Source organism: Pogona vitticeps, chromosome 12 (assembly GCF_051106095.1).
Source record: "Pogona vitticeps strain Pit_001003342236 chromosome 12, PviZW2.1, whole genome shotgun sequence".
Taxonomy (NCBI): Eukaryota; Metazoa; Chordata; class Lepidosauria; order Squamata; family Agamidae; genus Pogona; species Pogona vitticeps.
In genome coordinates, this window is record NC_135794.1 from 13,748,563 (window position 1) to 13,774,561 (window position 25,999).

General features: G+C 40.3%; 1 protein-coding gene across 2 annotated transcripts in view; it reads right to left on the reverse strand.

The window, feature by feature from the left end:
* Positions 1 to 25,999, reverse strand: part of PIAS1 (protein inhibitor of activated STAT 1) — a 106,085-nt gene that overhangs the window by 31,165 nt on the left and 48,921 nt on the right. For both annotated transcript variants that reach the window (XM_020808145.3, XM_020808146.3), the window contains exons 3-6: positions 13,507 to 13,591; positions 12,269 to 12,316; positions 10,197 to 10,287; positions 8,533 to 8,667 (exon numbers count right to left, since the gene is read on the reverse strand). In XM_020808145.3, the coding sequence (XP_020663804.2) occupies positions 8,533 to 8,667; positions 10,197 to 10,287; positions 12,269 to 12,316; positions 13,507 to 13,591 (359 nt within the window). The remainder of the gene's footprint in view (positions 1 to 8,532; positions 8,668 to 10,196; positions 10,288 to 12,268; positions 12,317 to 13,506; positions 13,592 to 25,999) is intronic.

Below are 25,999 nucleotides of genomic sequence, written 5' to 3' on the forward strand. Positions count from 1 at the left end.
ACTCATAGATGATCATCAATGGATGCAAGAGACTGAGAAATTGAAGGAGAAGAAACTGAGTCAGAGAACCAGCACAGAGGAAAAAAGAATAGGAGAAGAACAAGTACTGGCAGTAGTCATGGGTGGAACAACTGTGGTCCAGCATGTTAGATCTAAAAAAGGAAAACCCTCTAGATTAAGAAGTTAGGAGGAAGAACTACTGAACTGAAGAGGAAGTAGTAATAGGAATTTTATTACACAATAAATTTAACATGATATATACCTGTATTATTATATAATCTAGTAGTTGAATGGAAAGTATTAATTGTATGAACTATTAATGAACACACAGGTAATAATTAGTAAATGTAGGGGAAACACGTTACTGCAAAAACAGATGGAAAGCCAAGTAAGTTAGCAAACCAGGGTTCTTCAGAGTACAATGGTGCCTCGCTAGACAATGATAATCCATTCTATTAGAGCAGCTCCTGTTTAGCAAAATCATTGTCTAGCGAAAAGCATTTCCCCATTAGAATGCATTGAAACCTATTTAATGCATTCCAATGGGGAAGAATCGTCATTGACTAGCGAAGATCAGCCATAGGAAAGCTGCTTTGTGAACCTCCGATCAGCTGTATAAATAGCTGTCTTGCGAAGCTTAGGTCCCGAAAACACCCATTTTGCGAGCACGGAGGGAGCTGTCAAAATCGTCGTCTAGCGAAAATTGGTTTGCGAAGCAGGGGCCAAACATTGTCCAGCAAAATTCCCCCATAGGAATCACTGTTTTGAGAATCACTATAGCGATTGCAAAAAGTCAATGTCTAGTGAAAAAACTGTCATGCGAGGTAACTGTCTAGCGAGGCACCACTGTAATATATGTCTTCCCTATAGATGGGAACATTAGGTAAAATTTATATGGTGTGGTAGGACAAGCTATCAGTATAATAGAAATTAAAAGTTGATGATAAGCAATAGGGTGGGGAGATGAGCACCGCCCCCTAGAGTCGAACACGACTGGACAAAAAATTGTCAAGGGGAACCTTTACCTTTAATAGGGTGGATTACGTAAGAGGAGATAAACTGTAGATTACCCTTGGTATTACTATACTGATTGTAGGTTTAGAGATTGTGAAGAAATAAGCAAGCTTCAATTAATGTGTAAGATAAAATGGACCACATTTTTTAAATTGGGGAGCTTAAGGTAGAAGATGAAATTAATAAATGGTTTCTAATTTCAGATCATCATGACAGGGGAGATTTATGCTTTGGGTTACTAAACCCAGAGGGAAAAGGGGGGAGATGAATTTCATAGATTCACAGAATGATAGAACAGTAAAGTTGGAAGGGGCTTATAAGGCCATCAAGTCTAAACCCCTGCTCAATGGAAGAATACAGATCAAAGGAGATCTACCAGGTGGTTGTCTATGTTTCTCTTGAACGCCTCCAGTGTTGGATCACTTAACACCTCTTGAGGTACAGTGGTGCCTCGCATAGTGATTGCTCCGTTTAGCGACGAAATCGCTTTGCGACGCTTTGCGATGTTCCCTATGGGGGAATTTCGCTTTGCAATGACCGATCATCACAAAGCGACCATTTTCGGCCAGCTGATCGGCGGTTTCAAAATGTCCGCTGGGGAAAAAACATGGCTGCCCGCTGTTTTCTGGGATGGGTTCCTCGCTTAAGAGGCAACAGAATTAGCCGTGCTATGGAGGAGCTTTGCTGAATGGTGAGTTTTAAGCCCATAGGAACGCATTAATCACGTTTTAATGCATTTCTATGGGCTTTTACATTTCGCACTGCGACGTTTTCGTTCTGCACGATTTTTGCGGAACGAATTAACGTCGCAATGCGAGGCACCACTGTAATCAGTTCCACTGCTTTAGTGCTTTAACAGTTAGGAAGTATTTCCTGATATTCAACCGAAACTTGGCTTCCTGTAACTGAGCCCATTGTTGTATGTCCTGCACTCTGGGATGATTGAGAAGAGATCTTGCCCCTCTTCTGTATGACAGCCTTTCAAGTATTTGAAAAGTGTTATCATATCACCCCTCAGTCTTCTTTTCTCAAGGCTAAACATGCCCAATTCTCTCAGTCTTTCCTCATAATTTATTAGGGTACAGTTTAAATAAGATAGATATTTTGGGAGGTGGGTTGTTAATTGTTATGTGTGGAGATCACTTGGGACCAGAAAGAAGACATGATGGTGAAAAGATATGGTTAAAATGTTAAGATTCTTAACTGAATGTTAAAGGCCTAGGAACTATTATAAAAAGGAAAATAATAAAAGCAATGTTAAACAAAGATCAATCAAACATTGCCTTTTTACAAAAAATACATTAAAAAGATGGTGTAAATAAACTTAAAATATCATAGTCTGATATTGGTGAGAAGGCTTAAGGTCAAGAAGAATGGCTACAATAATACCTAAAATATGATTTCAGCATGAATATATTGGGGGAAAGGATAAAATGGGTAACTATTTAATTCTGTAAGGTTTAATTACAGAAGTATATAATTAATTAATATATACTTGCTGCGTAATAATTAAGAAACTTTTTATAAAGATGTATTCAAACACTTATTTTGGTAGATTTTAACATAATAATGGATAAAAAGATAAACTGAATTGTACAAGAGAAGAAATAATAATATTACAGTTTTGAATATAATGTTATCTAAAATGGATTTAAAAGATGTCTGGAGGGAAATAAAAGGGGGTATAATAAAGGTCATGCTTTGGTTACGAAGTTTAAGGCTGGAATTGATTATAAGAAGGCTAAACAACAGAGATTAGATACAAGTATTTTACAATAAAATAACATAATAAAATGGAAAAATAAATGATAGAACACAGGAAATTAATAATACTGAAGGTAGTACTAAGAGTTTGATATGGGACACTATGAAAGCAATCAAATAACATATTTTAAAAAGCAAAAGATTATATATATATATATATGAAAGAGTTGGGAAGGATATACATACAAACATGTGACCCTCTTGGTTTTATGTATCAGGACAGGAAAAAAAAAATCATCTGGTCCTTAGCAGGTCTGAACATTAGGTAAATACAACCTCAGATGAATAACAACACATGACATATTACACTGTCATGATTTATTTTACAAAAATAAAGCCAAAATGGCGAAGTCATGTGCGAAAAACTAAGTACACCGTTACTGCTTCTATAGGAATTAAGCGGCTAAGTAGCAGCCAGGTGCTGCTAACCAAACGCTCTTGATTATCAGCAAGTGTGACCACCTCTATAAAAGCCAAAGTTTTAGGAATTTGCTGCTGTAGAGCATTCAGTTGTGTGTTAACACAATGCCAAAGGGGAAACACATCAACAGTGATTGTAAAGAAGCAATTGTTGCTGTCCATCAATCTGGGAAGGGTTATAAGCAATTTAAAGTCCAGCATTTTACAGTGAGGAAGATTATTCACAAGTGGAAACATTCAAGACAGTTGCCAGTCTTCCCAGGAGTGAAGCAAATTCACTCCAAGGTTAGACCATGCAATGCTCAGAAAAACTGCAAAAAACTAAAGAATTACATATCAGATTCTACAGGCCTCAATTAACATGTGAAATGGTAAAGTTCATGACAGAAAACTACTATAAGTATGGTTTATTTGGAAGGGTTGCTAGGAGAAAGTCTCTTCTCTGTAAAAGGAACATGACAGCACATCTTAGGTTTGCAAAGATGCGTCTGGATAAACCATAAGACTTCTGGAACAATGTCCTTTGGACAGACAAGATCAAAGTGGAGATATTTGGCCATAAGGCTCAGCACCACATTTGGCAAAAAACAAACACAACATATCAGCACAAACATCTCATACCAACTGTCAAGCACAGTGGTGGAGGGGTGGTGATTTGGGCTTGTTTTGCAGCCACAGGACCTGGGCACCCTGTAGTCATTGAGTCAACAAGAAACCCCTTTGTATACCAAAGTATTCTAGAGTCAAATGTGAGGCCATCTGTCCAACAGCTAAAGCTGCAATAGAACAATGATCCCAAGCACAGCAGCAAATCTAGAACAGAATGTCTGAAAAATAAAAGAATCAAGGAGTTGCAATGGTCCAGTCAGTTTAGACTTGCACCTGATTGTAATGCTGTGGCAAGACCTTAAGACAGTTGTGCATAAACAAATGCCTGTGAAACTCAGTGAACTGAAACAACGTTGTAAAGAAGAGTGGGCTAAAAGTCCTCCACACTAATGTGAGAGACTGATAAACTCATACAGAAAATAATTACTTCAAATTATTGCGGCTAAAAGTAGTTCTGTAAGCTACTGTAAACCACCCTGAGTAGACATTGTCTAGAAGGGCGGGATAAAAATCTAATATATAAATAAATAAAATAAATACTGAATCATAAAGTGTACTCCATTTTTCACACACGGCTTCACCATTTTGGCTTTATTTTTGTAAAATAAATCATTACATGGTGTAATATGTCACATGTTGTTGTACATCTGAGGTTGTATTTACCTAATGTTCAGACTTGCTGAGGACCGGATGATACATAAAACCATAGAATTCAAAGGTGTACTTTCTTTTTCACATGACTGTGGGGGGGAAAAAGAAATATAAAAATATTGTCAGAAACACAATTAAAGAGAGTTGCAAAATAATGAAATGGAAAACATTCAGAGAAATTTAATACATTTGGGAAAAAATGTTATTTTGAACTTAGTAATTAAAAATTAAAGATGTTAGCTAAAGCCAGTCAAAAAAAGTTAAGAATTTAATAGGTGTAATTAAAGATGAAACTAATAAAAATGGGATTTAACTATTTCTTTCTTATTTTTCTAAAATGTTTTTACCTTGCTTTTTTCCTTTAAAAGGATGCAAGGCAGCTTACATAATTGAAAGACAATATTTTAAGCTGCAAAGCAATGAATATACAACAGTGGTTTACATCATTAAAAGACAATGTTTAAACCTAAGAACAATGAGTATAAACAGGCAGTTTACATCATTAAAAGACAGTATTAAAGCTAAAAATAGTAAGTGTACAAATATTTAAAAGGAGCAAATACCACTCTGGCATAATGACATAAAAACCCAGTCAAAGCCAGTCACTAAGGGAAAGCTTGCCTGAAGAGAAAGGTCTTTGCCTGCTTGCAGAAGGACAGCAAGGATGGGACCAATCTGGCCTTGTGTGGGAGGGAGTTCCAAAGTTTGGGAGCAGCAACAGAAAAGGCCCTCTCCTAAGTTCCCATTAGATGTACCTGTGAAAGTGATGGGACTGAGAGAAAGGCCCTCTTGACTATCTTAACACCTGAGGTGGTTTATAGTCTTTGAGATAGCTTGGGCCCAGGCCATTTAGGGCTAAAACCAGCACTTTGAATTGTGCCCAGGAGCTGCTCTAATAAAAGGGTTATGTGATCCCTGTAACCAGCCCCAGTCAGCAATCTGGCTGCTGCATTTTGGACCTGCTGAGGTTTCCTCACACTTTCCATCAGCAGACAGACATAGAGCATATTACAGTAATCCATCTGGGAAGTAACTAGGATGTGTGTCACAAGCAGCCAGATCAAATCTTTCAAGCAACAGGCATAGCTGGCACACTTGTTTTAATTGTATACTCTCTGGGAACCATCGAAACCTGGGCATCTAGGCTCAGAGAGGAATCCAAGAGCCCCCCCCCCCAATGCTGTGCACCTCTGTTTTCAGAGGGAATGGAACCCTATCCAGTATAGGCTCATCCTTAAGCCTTTTTTTTGACTGGCTTTAGCTAACATCTTTAATTTTTAATTACTGAGTTCAAAATAACATTTTTTCCCCAAATGTATTAAATTTCTCTGAATGTTTTCCATTTCATTATTTTGCAACTGACCAAAAGCACGTCTGTTTTGTCTGGATTCACTTTCAGTTTATTCACCTTCATTCAGTCCATTACTGATACCAAAGACTGACTTAGAGCTGAAACAGCTTCCTCAGATTTAGGTGGAAAGGAGAGGTGGAGTTGGGTTTCATTGGCATACTGGTGACAGCAAATCCCAAAACTCTAGACAATACCTCCTAGCAGTTTCATGCTACGATAACATAGAATAACATAGAAGACAAAACTGTACCCTGAAGGTCCCCATAGGTCAGCAGCCAGGGTGTCGAACAGGAATCCCCCAGCATCACCTTCTCACTGTAAAACAGTGCCCCAAAGTCTCATTCCAGAGAGATGGGTCAGAAGGATACTCAGTCGATAGTATCGAAAGCTGCTGAGAGGTACAGCAAAACCAACAGGGAGACAGACTTATACAGTTCTCAGCATAGCTCATCAACCAAGCTGACCAAAGCAGTCTCTATCCCATAACCAGGCCTGAAGCCAGATTGAAATGGATCTAAATACTCTGTCTCATTCAGGAACCTCTGGAGCTGGGAGGCTTTTTAAACAACGGTTTTTACTAATGTCTCCTTTAAACATGTTGGGATCCTACCCTATTGCAATTAAGTGTTCGCCACCACTCCTCTATCCAATCAACCCATCCCTTACTGCAGCTTTTATCAGCCAGGAAGGGCAAGGATCCAGCAGACAAGTGGTAGTCATCGCCTCCCCAAGGGTCCTGACCACATCATCAGGTTGCAGAAACTGAAATTTATTCATTAACACTGGGCAAGCAGGGGCCATAATTATATTCACAGGAACTGAATCAACTACAACACACAAGTCGGAGTGGATCTCAGCAATTTTGCTTGCAAAGTGTTATGCAAATTCTTTACACTAAGCTACATATGGTCTGCATTAAATTCCTGGGGGCCAGCATGTAATTTAACAAGAAAAAATTAGAATATTTATTTATTTATTTATTTATTTATTTATTTATTTGTTTATTTATTTGTTTGTTTGTTTGTTTGTTTGTTTGTTTGTTTGTTTGATTTTTAACCTGCCCCTCTAGACAACGTCTATTTTCACATCAATGTTAAAATAAATTATATAAGGATGGGAAATTATCTTTAGACAAAGGAAAAAATATAGAGAGAAAATGTAGGGAATGAATTGTAAGAAGCAAATAAAGATTTGATGGAACAGTAGGTTAAAGATGATGAGATGGAAATTGGTTATTAAAAAAAATTAAACATAGGAAAGAGTCCAGAGATAAACTGGGACTAAAATATTATAGAACTTTTAAAAAGAGGTTAATACCAAAATAGAAATGTCTGCTTAATAATATAATGGAAGAGGGAAAAATCCTTTCATCATGGAATACTCATTAATAGTGTTAATTCCAAAACCAAGTAAGGATCTGATGGATACTGGTACATATAGACCTATTTTGGTAATTAATAAAGATGCCAAAAAATGGTCTGAAGCTCAACATAAAAAAAAAAAATCAAGATCATGGCCACTGATCCCATCACTTCCTCGCAAATAGAAGGGGAAGATACGGAGGCAGTGACAGATTTTATTTTATTGGGCTCCATGATCACTGCAGATGGGGACAGCAGCCACAAAATTAAAAGACGCCTGCTTCTTGGGAGGAAAGCGATGACAAACCTAGACAGCATCTTAAAAAGCAGAGACATCACCTTGCTGACAAAGGTGCGCAAAGTCAAAGCTATGTTTTTGTCTGTAGTGATGTATGGAAGTGAGAGCTGGACCATAAAGAAGGCTGACCGCCAAAGAATTGATGCTTCTGAATTGTAGTACTAGAGATGACTCTTGAGAGTCCCCTGGACTGCAAGGCGAACAAACCTATCAATTCTAAAGGAAATCAACCCTGAGTGCTCCCTAGAAGGAGAGATCCTGAAGCTGAGGCTTCAATACTTTGGCCATCTCATGAGAAGACTGCCTGGAAAAGACCTTGATGTTGGGAAAGTGTGAAGGCAGGAGGAGAAGGGGACGACAGTGGATGAGATGGTTGGACAGTGTCATCAAAGCTACCAACATGAATTTGACCCAACTCCGGGAGGCAGTGGAAAACAGGAGGGCCTGGCGTGCTCTGGTCCATGGGGTCACAAAGAGTGGGAATGAGGATTTTAAATGTCAAAACTCTTGGCTGCTGATCCTGCTGTGGCCACTAGGACTGGCAGCAGTGAATTTCAGACATTTAAAACTTCCTCCTGTCCCACTTCCCCCAAAGGCTTCCCAAGACTAAAGGAGCATAGAAACATTGGTGGTGGCCAGTGGGTGGGTGGGTGAGACAGGAATTTTTTAAAAATTATCAAACTACATCTGCAGTTGATGGCATCATCAGACTTGTGCAGTATAATTTTACATTACTGGATTTCAGCCATATAGTGTTGCAAATGCCTAACATTCAGATAAAATAGTTATCAGGATTTTATGATTTTATTGAGTTCCTTCTGTGGCATGCTATAATTTTTGTACAGGCTTTGTCTTGGTACTTTAGAGCATGAAATCTGATTTTAAATTTTTGAAGAACTGTGAAAGGGCACATAATATGGATATGGCTTAGGGGAGAATGCAAAAGCTAAACAAGAAATAAATTTCATGAACATAAAATATGCCCACATTATTTCTACAGCCCATCTAATTATTACACCTAATTATTCCCACCACCACCCATTTAATAGTAAACTATTACTCACTCTTCCTATTTCTGCAGTCCATGAGACAACGATCGTGTTTGGTACTGTTGTGGACAGCCGCACAAGTGAGGTGATGTTGATTGGTCTACTAGGTCGCTTTGGTTCAACCCCGTTTTTAGTTGGTGGAAGATATCCCTAAAATAACACACATAAATCACCACTGGGAAGGCAATGAACAGTTTAAGTTATTTTATTATTTGTTTGTGCTCACCACAGATTTTCAGAGTACAGTGGTGCCTCGCTTAACATTTGCTTCGTTTAACGTTTTTTTCGCTTAACGTTTATTTTTTCAGAGGCAGATTGTGCTTCGTATAACGTTTTTCCCTATGGGCGATTTTCGCATAGCGTTTTTGGGACCATGCTTCGCTTAACGTTTTTGGTTTTAGGTCCCCTGCTTCGCTTAACGTTTTTTTTTTGTTTTCAATTTAAAAAGTGTCTTAGAAGGGTCCAAAACGGTTCTAAATGCTTGGATTCGTTAGAGGACCCCTTAAGTCATGTGCAAACCTGATTTGGCTTTGATCTGACGTTTCGTTAATTTTTTGTGAATTTTTGTTTTTTGGCCCATAGGAACCAATGGACCTGTCAAAATCTGACAGCTCCATGCTTTCCTATGGGGGAGAAAACAATTTACAAAAAATTAACGAAAGTTCAGATCAAAGCCAAATCAGGTTTGCCCACAACTTAGGGGGTCCTCTAACGAACCCAAGAATTTAGAACAGTTGCTGAGTCTTCATTAATTTTTTGTGAATTTTTTCTTCCCCCATAGGAAATAATGGAGCTGTCAGATTTTGACAGCTGTCAAAAGTTGGGGGAAAAAAATTCACCATTAATTAACGAAACGTCAGATCAAAGCCAAATTAACTTTTGCATCCGTTTTAGAGGGTGCAGAAGCTAATCCAAGCATTTAAAACCATTTTTGACCCTTTTATGACACACTTAATTTTGCAAAAATTGACTTCGCAAAGCCATTGAAACCTATTGAGTCAGCTACAATACATTCCAATGGAGGATACATTGTATCGTTTAACGATGTTTCCTATGGGTTTTTTCGCTTAAGGACGGCAATCCGTGCCTATTGGAACGGATTAACCGGTTTCCAATGCATCTCTATGGGAAATGGTGTTTCGCATAAAGTTTTTTTCGCATAAGGTTTTTTTTTTTGGAACCAATTAAAAACGTTATGCGAGGCACCACTGTAGGTCATTGTGCTCCTTTTACCAATAATGAACAAAGCCTGAGATGATTATATCTGGCCAATTCTGTTCTATCTCCCTTGCTCTCAAGAGAGATAGAGCCATTCTGCTCTATCTCCCTTGCTACCTTGTCCCTCATGATGGGTAGAAAGGCATTATAATCCTCTTAAGTCCTCTCAGAGGCAGAATAATAGGAAAATAATGCCAAAACCTTAGGATTTTGCATTCTTGCTCTTTTCAAGTTTTCAAATCCAAACATTATAGGCAGCACTTGAGTAGGTAACACCTGAAAAATTGCAAATGGAAACAACAATAAAACTCAGTAATGTATGCCACCTGTCCCATCTATGAACAATTAAGACTCCCACAAGGTACTGATCAGATCTGTTCAATTCATAACACTAACTGTGTTGACATGCACCATTTTTTAAGAGGAAACAACAAAATAATCAAATTTCTAGAGATACTCACAGGAAGGCTACATGGCTTTCCATTAACTTTCACACAAAGATTTGGTGGGAAGTGATCTTCCTGTGGGCAACTGGTTTCAGATAAGCAAAACCTAAATAAAAGATAAAACTGGTGATGTTTTTGGAATTTTGAATCCATAAACTTCTTCCTCCTCTTCAGTATAGGATAGATAACATAATGGCTATTTAGACTTTGGAAACTAAAGTTCTAAACAATGAAGTTGTGTTGCAAACCAGTCTCACCGTTTTTGCTCCTTGCCCTGCTTTTTCCATTTATTTTACCTTGAATCATAAGCTGCAATAATCTGTACTTTTTTGTTTTGCACTATGTTTCCGTAGTAATACTGTACATGACAAGCACTTTAAGAACTTCAAATGAAAGAGATGTGGTTTTTACAGTCATCACAATGATCCAGAAGCCACTATGGTGTTGTGCTAAGGGAGTAAATTAAAACTGAGGACACACAGGCTCAAATATTCTCCCAATTCTCACTCCAAATGAGCCCCATGTCTCCAAAATATGACTGCTTCAGTGAGACTGCTTATTTGAAACATATCTCCACAAGCAGGAAGGTGAGATGTTTGTGGAAAGACTTTAATCCATGGTTTGTAAACTATGTCACAGATTTTCAAACATTCTCTAACTATGGCTAAGGCTTTAGCCTCTTCCACCCACAGTTTTGCCTTGTCAAAACTGCCTCACATGACAACCAGTTATGGTCTTTCTCACTGTTCTCACGTCTATTTCAGTATCTGCAGCAGCAGTTAATTATTACAAACACCCGCAGTAAGATTTTCTAGGTTCAAGTTAGCCACACCCTAGTTACATGCATCTTTGTTGTTGTTTTGATTTATATATCATTCCATAGTGGTAAAGCACTCTCTGGGTAGTTTCCTACAAAATTATGCAAACAGCAATTTGCTCCCCCACCCCCAGCAAGCTGGGTGTTCATTTTACCAAACTTAGAATGATGGACAGCTGAGTCAACCTTGAGCTAGCTACTTGGGGTGAACTCAGGTAATCAGCACAGGCTTGATTGCAGTACTGCAGTTTAACTCCTGTGCCACAGGGCATCTCACTCTTTAGATCTATGTTACGTGCTCAAGATATCAGAATGGTCTGCCTTCAAGCGACATGAGAGTACTTGCAGAATTTCAGGGACTGGGGAATCAATGCTACTTTCCAATCTTCCGTTACAAATATTCATTAGCAGAACAAAGGTGAGTATATGCCATACGAAACCTTTACTACACTTCCATAGGTAAATCCACAGTTGGCAAACTTGGAGAAGGGTGGATGCTTAAGTTTATTCCTTTTCAAACATTTGCATTTAATTTTAGAGTAAATTTAAATTTCATTTAAATTTAATCTGAAAGATGTACAGTACATGAATTTTGAAGCTGCTATTTCTATGCTAATAAAAATAAGTTGAGCAATAAGTACTGCAAGGTGGGAGGAATCCTATATTTGCTTTTCTGAAATCCTGTGACTGTAAACACTGATTTGCGGTAGGAATAGGGAAGAAAAGGTAACAGGGAAAACAAAAGTGAATTAAAAGTTAATGAAGTACTAAATCAAAAGATAATGAACGATCTCAGACACTATTCATTTAATAATGTCGAGGAGGCAGAACAGGGTTTAATTCCAAGGGCTTTAGGCCTCAAATAGGTTTCCAAATTCCAAGGGCTTTAGGCCTCCTTACTAATTTTAAAAAGGCCAGAGGGCTACATTGAACACACTCATTGGCATATGTCCACTACTCTATGGATACAGGCAAGCGATGGCAACCTGTGAAACACTGAAAAGTTTCTTTCACTTCATCTCTTTCTCTATCATAGTGCAGGTCCGATGAAGGTGATGATGGGAAATAAAAAAGGGAATAGGTAACTTCCAGTGCCTAGAATTCCACCTTACTTCTTCCCATAGTTAGAGGAAACTCAATAAAAGTTAGACAGAGGTGTATATATTGTTCTACTTTGCATAATTTGTGTAGGCTGGAATGCCATCTTTCTTGTCACACAAATGGGGTGGTACTTAACTAATACTGATATTAGATTATAATAAAACAGTACCTTAGCTGGACCTGCACAGTGAAGTCACATTTGGTTCCAGAAATATCCCTAGCAAAAACATTGAAGATGTCACATTAAAATAAACAAACATAAGAATTGAATATTTAGGCTTTAAAACACTGAGCATGTCATAACCTATCTATGCTAGCATACTTTTTCAGACAAACACATTAAAGATGGTAATATCTTTTATCAGGATTTCTACCCATTCCAATGTCCAATGACAGAAATGCCACATATAACAACAATTCTACTAAACAATAATAGACAAAAGACATATCTCCAGATGTTTTGGACAGTCCAACATGAATTATAAGAGCTGAAACCCAAAACATCTATAGTTAAATCTTCCACCCACCCCTACCATAAAGCATCAGTTACAGGCTAGCTCTCATTAATTAACTCTGGACACCCGAGAACAACTAAATCTGGTGGGCTACTTTAGGAGAAAAGAGATAGCACAAGCAACAGCTTTGAATCTATGTACTTTACAATAGTCACTTGGCATCTACTTTGGTGTCATTTCAACACTAGAAGGATGGCCTTTTTATTTTCTCTGGCTATTTACATCAAGTTTAATGTCTGTTGATTGTTTTATACTGTTTTCAAATTGATTGTCTTAAATTCTTTTATGCTAATGTTGATTCATTCTAAGGGGACAGTATAAATCAACTAAGGATACAAACACTCATTTCCAAATTCCTACTGATTCACCAAGAGAATAAAATCTCCTGATAGCTACTGCCATATTACTATTGCAAACTGACTTTTCTCACCTCTCTCCCCAGTAATACTTGCCACACAGACTATTCAATCCCCAAATTACACAACGGCTGAAATCCAGTTTGATAAGGTTCTAAGACATAAGACTGATGAATGCCTCAGACAAGGCAATTCTGCAGAAATTAAACATTTCCTCCTCCCACCCTAATCCCCCAGGGGTCCAGAGTAACCCCTTTCATGTTGGGAACCTGTGGGATGGAAGTCTTTAACTACCAAAAATCACCATGGTAACTTTTTCATGACAATTTTTGGTATTTAAAGACTTTCTACTGTGCACAGGGGATGGAATGAAGAAATGCTTAATTTCTGAAAAACTGCCCTGACTGATAACATCATCAGTCTTATGTCACAGAATGTACATGGATCTGATTTCAGTCATGTACTTCTAAAAGTGTTTAACACATGTTAGAATCAGCAGCTTTGCATTAAAAAGCAGTAAGAGCACAACCACTTACATTGAACTGCTAATCTGCTGCACTTGCTGTGGAGTCAGGGCAAATGCAAAGCAAGTTTCCCGAAATCGCTGGCTATTATCTGATGCTATGGGAAGACAAGAGGATATTGAGTGCACTTGAATGAACAAAAAAACTCCAAGGACATTTATTCAAGCAAAAGGAAGGATATTTCTGCCTATCAGCTTTTGTAAAATACAGGTACCTTTATGGGGATTGCGATGGCCACATCTGAAAATCCCAAAAGATTTAAAGTCTAATTCTTCTTTACAATTGGAAAGAACAACTACAGACTTGTACATATTCAAAAGATTATTATTTCTCTCAAAGACAAAGCCTCACTTTACCTTGCTTTACATGCACTTTAAAAATCAGTTTCCAAGCCTCTGTTATACAAAGGAGATGTTGCAGTAAAACCATTTAGTAAAGTTTGAGAAGATACTGTATGAACTATGTCAGGGACCAGACAGGGGGAGTGTGTTTCTACTGGTTCTGCTGGACCTCTCAGCAGCTTTCAATTCCATTGACCATCATTCCCTTCTGGGCCGTCTCTCTGGGATGGGAACTGGAGGCACTGTTTTACATTGGCTCCAGTCCTTCTTCGGGGGGGGAGAACTCAGAAGGTGATGTTGGGGGATTTCTCTTAAACACTGGCCATTGGCCTGTGGTGTCCCTGAGGTTTGTTTATCCTTAATGGCTGATGGTCTGAGACATATTTTTAAATGGATTCCTGTGCTCTATGGTTTTAAATGTGTTTAGTATTGATTTTATTTACCACTTTTAACATAATACTTGTTTAATTTCTTTTTAATATTTGTATATTCACTGTTTTTAGCTTTCGACTATTGTCCTTTTAATGATGTAAGTGGCCTTGGGTCTTTTTTAAGAAGAATGGTGTGATCAAAATATTTTAAATAAATAAATTTAAAAAGATACAGGAAATATCTCAATCTTAATATGAACATATAAACATGAGCAAAGTCTAATTTTTGCAGATAAAGATGGCAATTTATTTTGTGGTGCTCTCGAGAAGAGAAAGGATAACATATCTTAAACAAGCAAAACTGTGCAAATAATGCTTTAATACAAACGACACAGGGGGATGACAGCTCCTATTTTAATGCATGGATATTTACGGGTTAAAATCATTAGAGGGGCTGTCTGCATTTTTTTAAAAATGAGCCACTCACTCTATTCTTGCTGTGTGTTTTGCAAAGTGATAACTAGAGTTCCACAGATAACTAGAGTTTCCACAGAAAATGAAGATGAACTGCAGACAAATTACCAAAAAATGACACTTGTTTCATTCTTGCCCAGAAGCAAGGGACAGAATTTTGAGGGGTCAAAAAATTTCCTATGATGTTTTGTCCAGTAAGTATTCTTTATACCTGCCTTCTAATTTTCAGCCACACTTGGCAGGGCTATGCCTCTCGTATGTGCAACCTCTCCCGTCTGTGCTGCACATGGGGTTCCATCGCAAGCAGAACCAAAGGGGCTGCGTGGAAGAGGAGGAAAGCTGTGCAGAGGGAGGCAGAGTCGTATGAATGCAACTGCACACCATAGAGGGATCCTTGCCTGTACTGATCTTTCATGGTAATATGGAAACACCCAAGAGGAGAAGGTAGATTTAAATTATGGCAATATAAATCAGTGATTAAAAGCAGCAAGAAAAAGGGCTGATTTAAATCAAGTTTCTCTTAATAACAACTGTATTTTGCTGAAGCATAGTACAAATGTGACAGCTAAAACAGTAGTTAATACTATCATTGGCTCAAAGAAGGGGGGGTTGACTGAGACAAATGGAAGGGTTGTGAAGTTTCCTCTCTTCTGCAGTTACTCTCTCTCTCTAAAAACTGGAATAGGAAACTGCCTGAAATAGGCTTTCAGCAGGAAAATGGGCTGCGGTGGAAGGAGCATTGGCCAAAAAAGGGACTTTGAATAGACCCTTATTAATATGCACCGAAGGACATGCACAATATAAATTTTGCACACTTTTCTTTTTCCTCATACATAGCAAATACCTGTATTCCTATACAGAGAAGCTTTCTTCCAACCAAAACCTATGACACTCTGCAAGGTTTAAGGTATGATCCTACAAATATTTATGGAAATATTTAGGCAAATAGGCATATGGTGTGTTGTGAACCTGCAGATCCTTCCATGCTTGCCTAAGAGTAAGTGCTCTGAATTCAATGAAACCTACTTCAGACTAGTTACATGGAGTTGTTGTGAGGATAAAATAGGGGAGGAGCCCTGAGGTCAGTGGAAGAATGGTAGAGTGTACATTAACATGTACAGTACACTCAGTGAATAAATATAAACATTCATTTTATGTTGAGGAACAGGAATATGTACACTGGTTAATGCTGTTCTCTTCTTTCTGCCTTGGCTTAGCCTCCTCTCACAAGAACTAATGTCACTCAGAGGGTTGGGAAAGGGGAGTTGCTATAGTCTATAGGAGTTCAATCTCCTTGACCAGGCTTCCTATTACTTCGAGAGGACATCTTGAGGCCCTGTACTGTGTGTCGGGCTTACGAACTGGGAATTCTGTTGGTGTACTGCCCACCCTCCTGCGTACCAACGGTCTCCTTGCCTGAGCTGACAGAGATAGTCTCAGACCTGGTGTTGAAGACTCCCGGGCTGTTGGTGCTGGGGGACCTCAACATCCATGCTGAAGCTGCCTTGATTGGAGTGGCTCAGGACTTCGTGGCTGCCACAACAAGCATGGGGCTATCTCAATGTGTCATCACACATGAGAAGGGCCATACTTTGGACCTGGTTATCTCAACGGGACTGGAAAATGGTGGTTTGGATATGTAGGAGCTGCTTGTGATTCCACGGTCAGACCACTTCCTGTTCAAGTTTAGTCTATTAGCTTGTTCTCTCCTCTGCAAGGGTGGGGGATCTATTAAGATGAGCCACTCTCAGAGACTAATGGATCCAGATGGTTTCCTGAATTCTCTGGGGGATTATCCATCTGATATGGTCGGCACTCCTGTCAAAGCCCAGGTCTCCCTATGGAATAGGGAGATGACCCGGGCAGTTGACAGAATTGCACCTAAGCGCCCTCTCCCTGCACAGAGATCCCAGACAGCTCCTTGGTATACTTCTGAACTGCGGGCGATGAAGTGAGAGGGGAGACGGCTGGAGCGCAGGTGGAGGAAATCTTGCTGGGAGTCCGATCAAACACGACTTAGAGACCATTATTGGACCTATTCCATGGTAATACAGCTGGCGAAATGGCAATATTTCACCATCTATATTGCTTTCACAAAATGTTGTCCAGCAGAGCTATTTCGAGTGGTCCGGGATCTCCTTCAACCGGGAAATCCGGTGGAGGTCCCAGACTGCTCATCAGCTCATGTGATGAGTTTGCCATTCACTCTGAGGGGGAAATTGCTCAGATTATTTACTATACATCTAGTTTTTAGACAGAACAGTGATATCTGCATTTTCAATGTTTTGAAAAATCTGATTTTAAAAATCATTTAAAAACAACCAATTTTAATCTATTTTGGTAGCTTTATTGATTTTTTACACCAAATATGCCATTTTAAAACCTAATAAAAGAGGTGGCTATAATAAAATGAACTGAGTAAATCAACTAATGTACAGTATTTTAATTTAAATTATTAAAAAGATATAGCAACAACTAAAGGTTTACTTCCCCTTTCTCAGCTAAATGCAGTAGAACACGCACTAATACATTTATTATAATAAATCATAAAAAGCTGATCTTAACATTAGTTTGCAGCCCTTCCTCCCCAGGTTCTAATCAATTCACTTAAATTATGCAGAACCAGAATGAAATACCATTGTTCATTTCTTTCCTCCACTTCCACTTCCCTGTTATATCCTCCACAGCTGGTTGAGGGACAATTGAACATGTGGCCAGTTAGCAACATCCTCCCAAGTTGATAGAGACAAGTGAGGGGCAAAATATCTTAAGACTCACTCACTCTACTTCCTGTAGATGTCAAAAATATATGTGAATTGGAAGTCAACAGAATTCATACCACTATACTGCTTACAGTAGTAAGGCACCTTCACAATGGAGCTGCAGTAGAAGGGAGAGGAGAAAGAGAAGAAGAGAAAGGAGAGGAATCAGGTTAACACAGCAAAGGGGAAGCTAGAGGGAATGTGAACGAAAGGAAAGTGATGGGGGCAAGCAGCAGGAAAGCTGACAGACCCTGTAGAGCAGGAGTCTCAAACATGCGGCCCGGGAGCCATTTGTGGCCCCCCGGACGATAGTTTGCGGCCCCCGCCTTGCCTGCCCCCCTGAAGTGCCCACGCATCCTCGGCTGTCAAAAGTAAAAAAACAAGCCTCGCCTCGCTCGCCGGCTCTCTCCCAAGACAGCGCCTCTTGCACCCTCCATCCGGAACTGCAGCCTGCCAGCCCGCCCACCTGTCTGCCCGGCTGGCAGGCTGCAGTTCCGGATGGAGGATGCAAGAGGCGCTGTCTTGGGGGAGAGCCGGCGAGTGAGGCGTGCTGCCGGCCCTTTTCCCCGAGCGCCTGAGCTGCCGCCATGTGATGCCTGAGAGCAGAGCTCGCTCCGGGCCCGTTCTCGAAGAGTGCCTCCAACAGTGCCGCTGCCGCCTCTTCCAGGGAAGCAGCTCTCTGGCTCTCTTTCTCTCTCGGCACCCCCAGCACCAGCCCGGCCAGCGGCCACCTCAGCACCCGGTGATGCTTCCCCCCCTCCTCCTCGTCATCCTGCTTCAGCCACCTCAGCTCTGGAGGCTGCCTGGGCTTGCCTTGCAAAGTTTGCTCCTCTGTCGTAGTAGGGGTAGCTACTGCTGCTGAGTGCACCTTTTTTTGAGGGGGGCCCTCAGAGGAAGGTTGCCGGACCTCCGTGGGGGGGCGTTGTGTGTGCATGTGCGCCCGCACCTGTGGGCCCCCCTGCCCCATTCTGTTTAATTTCGCGGGTACCGGTGGTGGCTTTTCTCCTTTGGCAAGGCGATTCTGTGAGGGTCTTTTTTAATTTTATGTTGTGCCCTCCCCCCCCCCAGCTAGGCGGTCGCTGGCGCTCCTCTCTTCTCCGCTTCTTTGTCCTTGGTGCTGCTGCTGCTGGTGATGGTGGTAGTGAAGGAGGAGCCAGAGGGGGTTGTGGCTGGTGAGGAGGGCTTGCACGCCCCTGCCCCTCCTCCTCCTCCTCAGAGCCCCAGCCAGGCTAAGGAAACTCCTGGGCAGCTACCTCGGGCTCTTGCTCCGCTTGGCGGAAAATCTGATGCAGCCCAGCCTCACCCAGACTCTGCTGCCAGCGGCCCCCAGGTAAATTGAGACCCCTGCTGTAGAGCTAGGGAGACCAGTGTAGGTGTAAGCTTTTCTGTCTCTATAGAGTTATTTATGCAGTGAGCAGATGGTGTGTGTATGGTCAGCTTACTGAATCCAGAATATTCCCCAAAAGAAGGTAGGTTTATGAATATTTCAGGGCTTGATTAGGGTCAATATGATGGCTTTAAATTTTGGGTTTTTTAAAAAATGTATTTTTTGTTTTACCTTTTTTTGTTGTTTAACCTTGCTGAGTTTTGTGAGAATAGGGGTGGAATCCCCAAATTGCACACACAAAGTTTGTAAATATATTGTCTGAGTGTTCCCTTTTGCAATGGATATCTGCCAAATTCTAAACATCATTGTTCTGTGATGTTTGGAAGAGACTATCATGGGAAAAGTGGATTTTGGATGTTCTCAGAAGCTGTTGATGGTGAATAGGTATTGAATAGGAAAAGTAGTGAAACATATAGCAACATATAGTAATGCAGCACACATACAGAAATAAGATTCCTTATGCCAAATGTAACAATTAGCTGATCTGGACACCTAGAAACATGGTAAGGCCTACATGACCTCTAAACACATTGGAATGTTATAAGATGTTACAGGGGTGTGAAGAGGTCTATTTACAACACAACAGATCCTCGGTCTTCAGGAAGAGTAATATCAACCTATGGAATATACATCTGGGGTGCCAGGATGTCTGGAAATGAGAAGAACAATGAGAGGAGGGCTTCCATCACTCTTCATTTCCTGTCAAGAACCAATAGGTCACCAGATCACAGCCCAAATAGCAATTAGGGCAAAGGTCTAAATTTGTTGCTGATTCGGCCTAATCATGGTTTTGGGGTTTATGACTCCCCATTTGTAAACAGTATATATGGATCTGACCAATATATTTTTCTTCTCGCTCTTTATGAGAGGAGTCTTAGTCTGTTTTGGCATATTTTGTTTTCTCAAAAAATGTGGTGTATCACAGTTGGCTCATCTGTGTCCGATCCTCTGTGTCAGAGATTAGCTCAAATTTCCAAAAAGACATAAAATCAAGATTGTTTTTATGCTTTTTCCATCACTGGGTCCTATTTACTTCTGAACAGACATTTATAAACTGAACATCTGTATCATGGTAACGTTACCAAAGAACATACAAAGGGTTGGCTTGTCAGAACAATAGATAGATGCACCTTTTCTATGTGGGCTTGGATGCTGCTGTTGCTACGTGTTTAGTGTGGTCTATGGCTCCTCCTGGTTGAAGACACTCTAGCATTTGACTCGGTTTATTAAATAGCTTTGTCACCAAAAAAGTTCCACTGAAGCCATATTTGAAAACAAAGATGGTTAAAATGGCAGGGATCTTTTTTGTCATAAAGTAGCACAAATAGCAATACACTTGACATTTTTCAAAATATCCCCTACAATGTTTTCATACACCAAAATCTCATGGAAAGCTATGAGTTTCAGTCATTTGCACTAGGACATGAAGAAACTTAAAATACACCCTTGTAGTGGTCACACCATTACATGTGAAAGTTTAGGGGCAGTGAAACATGCTGTTATGTATTCTTCTGGGTAGAATGCTGGGACACATGACCCAAACAGAGGTTATCAAAGTCTGTAGTCATAATTATATTGGAAAACAGAGCAACTATTTATTGTATGTAAAAGGCACAAGTTCAAGACATTAAGATGTTAAATGAAATACTAATGAAATATTGGTTCTTTCAGTATGCCACTTATGCACTTACTGTAGATGCCCTTGTACCTAGGCTACCCATAATGAAAGGCAACTGCTCTTCTCTAACTTGTTATGATATGTTATCACTAGTTCTAGAAGCAATGCTTTTCAAACTATTAAGAAGGTAACTGATTCAAATGGAAAATCAGCTACAGGAACACAAAGTGTCTGCCTAACTGTTTAACAGATTTTTCTGGAGGGCAAATAGCAGGAAGCAATAGAGATGAAACAGCAGTAAAAGTGTATGTTATCAAGGTTAAGAAGCAGCAGCAAAGGAGATTGGGAGGACACAGAAGATCTATGCAATTTAATTAAAACTAAGAGAAAATTAGCTTTTAAAGCAAGATAGTAACTGATCATGCCAGAATGCAAAATGGAACTGAAATTTTTGACCTTATTTCTGGTTTGAAATTCAAAGTATGGCAAGTGAAGAGTAAAACATACAGCCAATCTGTGCTGAGGGAGTGAGCATGTAATTCTACCATTAATTTTAGAACTTCACATTCTTAGTGAAAGCAGCAAGCCATTTTAACTCTGTTTGCAAACTTTTTATCTCTTTCTGTTTAAGGCTTTCTAAATTTTCCTATTAAATTGTTCCACTGACACTACAGAGATACATTTGCCTAGTTATATATGAACAACAATTCTATGCCAAACATTTTTCATTTTAAAATTCTGAATATTCACAGCATTCAGTATCTAGTACACAGCAGCCTCTGGGTTTCCCCATTTTCCATCCACTGCACAAAAATGATTTTGCTTCTGTTTTTCCCTCCCCAGAAGAGTATATGCATGTACTCTTCAACCTACTGTGTAATCTCTGGATACAAGAAACAGATTTACTGCCATTCTGAGAAAAGCAACCAGCCTGCTCTGTCTGTTGACATCTCTATGTACATTTGGCCTATTTAAGGTTTTCTCTACTATTCCCCAGAATTAAGTTTGTGTTTAATCAGTGACAAAGACATTTGCAATCCCTGATTTCAAGTTACATACATTAAACTGAAACAATGTGAAAGGAATTGTAATAATCATAATTGCCATGTTCTTCTGAAATGCTTCAGTATCAGCCAGTTAGGAAACACAAAACAGAGCTAAAGCAACTAAATTTGTTAATACCATCATATACTAGATTGAATTTGGCCAGAGGCGGTTGTTTGACCTTGCACTGGAGTGCCTTTACCATGAGTAGGATCAGGTTGATGTATGAGGTAAAGTTCTATGAAGACGAGGGTAGGTAGGTGGTCATCGGCTACATCAGATTCTGGAGTAAGAAGGCTAATTTGTGAGTCCTGTGAGCCATCAGAGAGGGAACCCTCTATATCACAGAGGCCATGCCTCGTACTGTCCACAACTGTTCACCTTCCAGGGTTGAGGAATGTTCATAAGAACGCTTCACACTAGAGGATTTCTTTGTGGTGGACCTCAATGTTGATGGGTGTGGAGATGGTGCTACCTTGGGGTCCAAGGCTGGCTTGATATGATGTATGCCTGGAGGAAGTGGTACTGTTCTCATACTTCAATGCCAAAACCTGTACAGGGTCACATTGTGTTGCTGGGCCATTTCCGGGACCAGCTGAATTGCAGCAATATGGAAGGCTGTGGTGATGGCACTGAATCTTCTGAGAGGGCTGGTGCCATATAGTCAGTGTGCTAATGGCACAGCTGCTGTCGAGGTTGAGTGAAGGTAGGTGTTGAAGCCAAAGCCAATAAGGGTGGAGATGGATCAGTTTGATGTTGAAGACAATCTGAATGAAGAAGGTAAGGGTACAACTGATTTAAAGTTGAACTAGTGTGTCTCCAGTTAGGATGGTGCTGATTCAAGCCCCAGGATGACCTAAGTAGTAGGGCAAGTACATGTGCATTCCACAAGGTAGACCAAAACGAGTGTCAGTGGTAGTCTGACATTGGCATGTAAGACAGGTGGTGTGGAAAATGTGGCACTGGAATATGTGGCACAGGGATAATGATGTGGCCCTTTGTCATACTGAGGGGGGTGTCAGACAGATGATGAGTCATGGTTCTTTGAAGTTGGCAAAGTCTTGTTCACCATGGAGGCTGTACAAATGCTCAGGGTACTACAAGAAGTCAGATGTCTGTGGGCTGTCTTAAATGTAAGGAAGGTCAGCAATAACTTCAGCAGAGATACGTTCCCAATCTGGAGAATTATTAAAAGCAGGTGACCTGAACATAGCAAAGGAGGTGCTTCACCTTCTGATGCTGAGGCCAGACAGGCAGGGTCTAGAGGGGTGTCCTCTGGAATAGGAGAGGGCAGGAAGGGTTGTTCAGAAAGATTCTTCTTAAAGTCAGGCTTGGCCTTTTTAGGCTTAGGAGAATCTGGTATAGTGTTCTTTTCCCCTCTAGGGCATAGGGGAGCAGTCTGGTGGCGAGGCTGACATCTGTCTTGACTTTGATGCCGATGGTTTCAACACTGATGTCGAGAAAGCTAATGGAGCTGGTGTGAGAACAGTGGTAGGTCTAGTTTTTGATGTGTTTGGTTTCAGCGCCGAAAATAGAACTTTGACAGGGATGTGTGTGTGTTTAGTCGTTTAGTCGTGTCCGACTCTTCGTGACCCCATGGACCAGAGCACGCCAGGCTCTCCTATCTTCCACTGCCTCCCGGAGTTGTGTCAAATTCATGTTGGTTGCTTCGCAGACACTGTCCAGCCATCTCATCCTCGGTCGTCCCCTTCTCCTCTTGCCATCACACCTTCCTAACATCAAGATTTTTTCCAAGGACTCCAAGGGAGGCACCAGGGGGGATTGCCTTGTTTGGCCAAGAAAGCAATTGAGTCCATAATGGAAGATTTTGAGAGGTTCAGCAAACTATCAGTAGGTGGTTGACGAGAACACTCTGAAAGAAAACAGCAGAGTCTCTGCTGGTACAGCTTTAGGGCTGCTTTAGTAAGGTTTTTGCAGGTTTGACAAGATCATGGCTTATGCTCTTTTCCTTGGTAGTACAGGCAGTAAAAGTAGCCATCTGATGAAGCAACCTTGTTAGAAATGGGCCTGCAGGTACTATAAAAGAGTGGGAAATAGGGGAGGGGGACAAAATACAATGTCTCTAACTCTCTTATTTGTTTGTTTTCAGGGGATCATTCACAAAGAAAGGATAAAGAATAATAGAAGTTAAGGAAGGTATGGAGAGAACATTTCAGAAAAGCTCCAGTGGCAGCTAAAAAGTACTGAGGGCTTGAATGAGGTGGGCGGAGCATTGCCTTAAGTGCATCACTCCAGTGAATGTGCTTTGAAGTTCTAGCATGTTCCCAGGATCTCTCCACAGGCACAGAACTAACACTTTTTTTTTTTGGACTTATATACCGCCCCATAGCGCTACAAGCACTCTCCGGGCAGTTTACAATTTTTTAATTATACAGGCTACACATTGCCCCCCCAGCAAGCTGGGTACTCATTTTACCGACCTCGGAAGGATGGAAGGCTGAGTCAACCTTGAGCCGGCTACCTGGGATTTGAACCCCAGGTCGTGAGCACAGTTTTAGCTGCAATACAGCGTTTTAACCACTGCGCCACGAGGCTCTTCATGTGTGTGTGATTCATATTTACCACAAAAAGAATTTAAAGGCACAGCTGGAAACAATTCCAGCAAGAAAAAAAGAGGGAAGAAAGCAAGAAAAAGATGAATGTGGCATCACAAAAAACACAGAGAGAACATGGAGAAAAAAAGAGAGACACACATATAGCAAGTGGAAGAAAGACCAGGGTACAAAGGAAGGGTAGAAACATGTAGCAAAGAATTGCAAGATGGCATTAGGAAGATAAAAGCTGAGAATGAGCTATTAGCAAAAATGCTAAAAGCAACAACATTGAACAGCTATGTCCATAGCAAAAGACACAGAAAAGAAACAGTGGCACAGCTACTCAATGGGGATAGGAAAATAATAACAGAAGACAAAGGCAGCAGTGTTCAATTTACATTTCAGTTCTGCAAATTCCCAAAAGAAAATCTATGCTGCTCCAGGAAAATGTGAAATAAAAAAGAGAGGGAATAGGATTGCAGAGTGAGATTCATGAACAAGAAGTCAAGGTGTACCTTAATATTTTTGTTGTTGTTCATTTATTAAGTCGTGTACTACTCTTAGTGACTCCATGAACCAGAGCACGCCAGGCCCTCCTGTCTTCCACTGCCTCCTGGAGTTTGGTCAAATTCATGTTGGGAATTTTGAGGACACTGTCCAGCCATCTCGTCCTCTCTCGTTCCCTTCTTCTCTTGCCTTCACACTTTCCCAACATCAGGGTCTTTTCCAGGGAGATTTTTCTTCTCATGAGATGGCCAGAATATTGGAGCCTCAGCTTCAGGATCTCTCCTTCCAGTGAGCACACAGGGTTGACTTCCTTCCAAATGGATACGTTTGTTCTCCTTCCACAGTCAAAGGCTTTTGCATAGTCAATGAAGAAGAAGTAGATGGAACTTTCTGGCTTTCTCTATAATCCAGAGCATATTAGGAATTTGGTGTCTATTTCCTCTGCCCCTTCGGAATTCAGCTTGTACTTCTGGCAGTTCTCGGTCCACATACTTCTGAAGCCTACCTTGTATGATTTTGAGCATAACCTTGCTAGCATGTGAAATGAGTGCAATTGTACAGTAGTTGGAGCATTCTTTGGCACTGCCCTTCTTTGGGATTGGGATATAGACTGATATTTTCCAGTTATCTGGCCACTGCTGAGTTTTTCAAACTTGCTGGCATATTGTGTAGCACCTAAACAGCATTGTATTTTAAGATTTTAAACAGTTCCAACTCTTCTTTAGACCTTAACTCACAGTCCTTTTTCAATAAATCTTGATATCATAGGAGCTTGACTTTCGTCATTAGCTTAGGTTGAGTAAAGGCTTCTATAGGTGATACCCATACTGGTATTTTTTGGTAAATTTGTTGTATAGTCTTTGTCCAGGTTCCTAGCAAAGCTCTTTTTATCATATATGAATAAAACTGTTTTTGTTGCCTTTTTTTATACCACAGAAAAGCATGCCAACCACACTGCAGATCATGTCCTTCCATTTTCCAAAATTATCCATTCTTTTATCGAGTCTAATACGCGGGATCTATAGCACAAAACCCAGTCAGGAAGACCAAAACCCGCCCTCTGTTTGGCATCTTGCATTGCTTTAATTTTAATTCTTGGTTTTTTACCTTGTCCTACAAATCTCAAGTTATCCAAATAATAAAAATAATAATAGCTTTTTAAAAAAGATTTTAAACAGTTTTACTAGAATGCCATCACCTCCACTGGCCTTGTTGTTAGCCAGGCTTTCTAAGGCCCACGACTTCACTCTCTAGGATGTCTGGCTCAAGGTCAGCAATCACATTATCTGAGTTGTCCGGGATATCCAAATCTTTCTGGTATAATTCCTCTGTATATTCTTGCCACCTCTTCTTGATGTCTTCTGCTTCTGTAAGGTCCCTACCATTTTTGTCCTTTATCATGTCCATCTTTGCAGAAAATGTTCCTTTAATATCTCCAATTTTCTT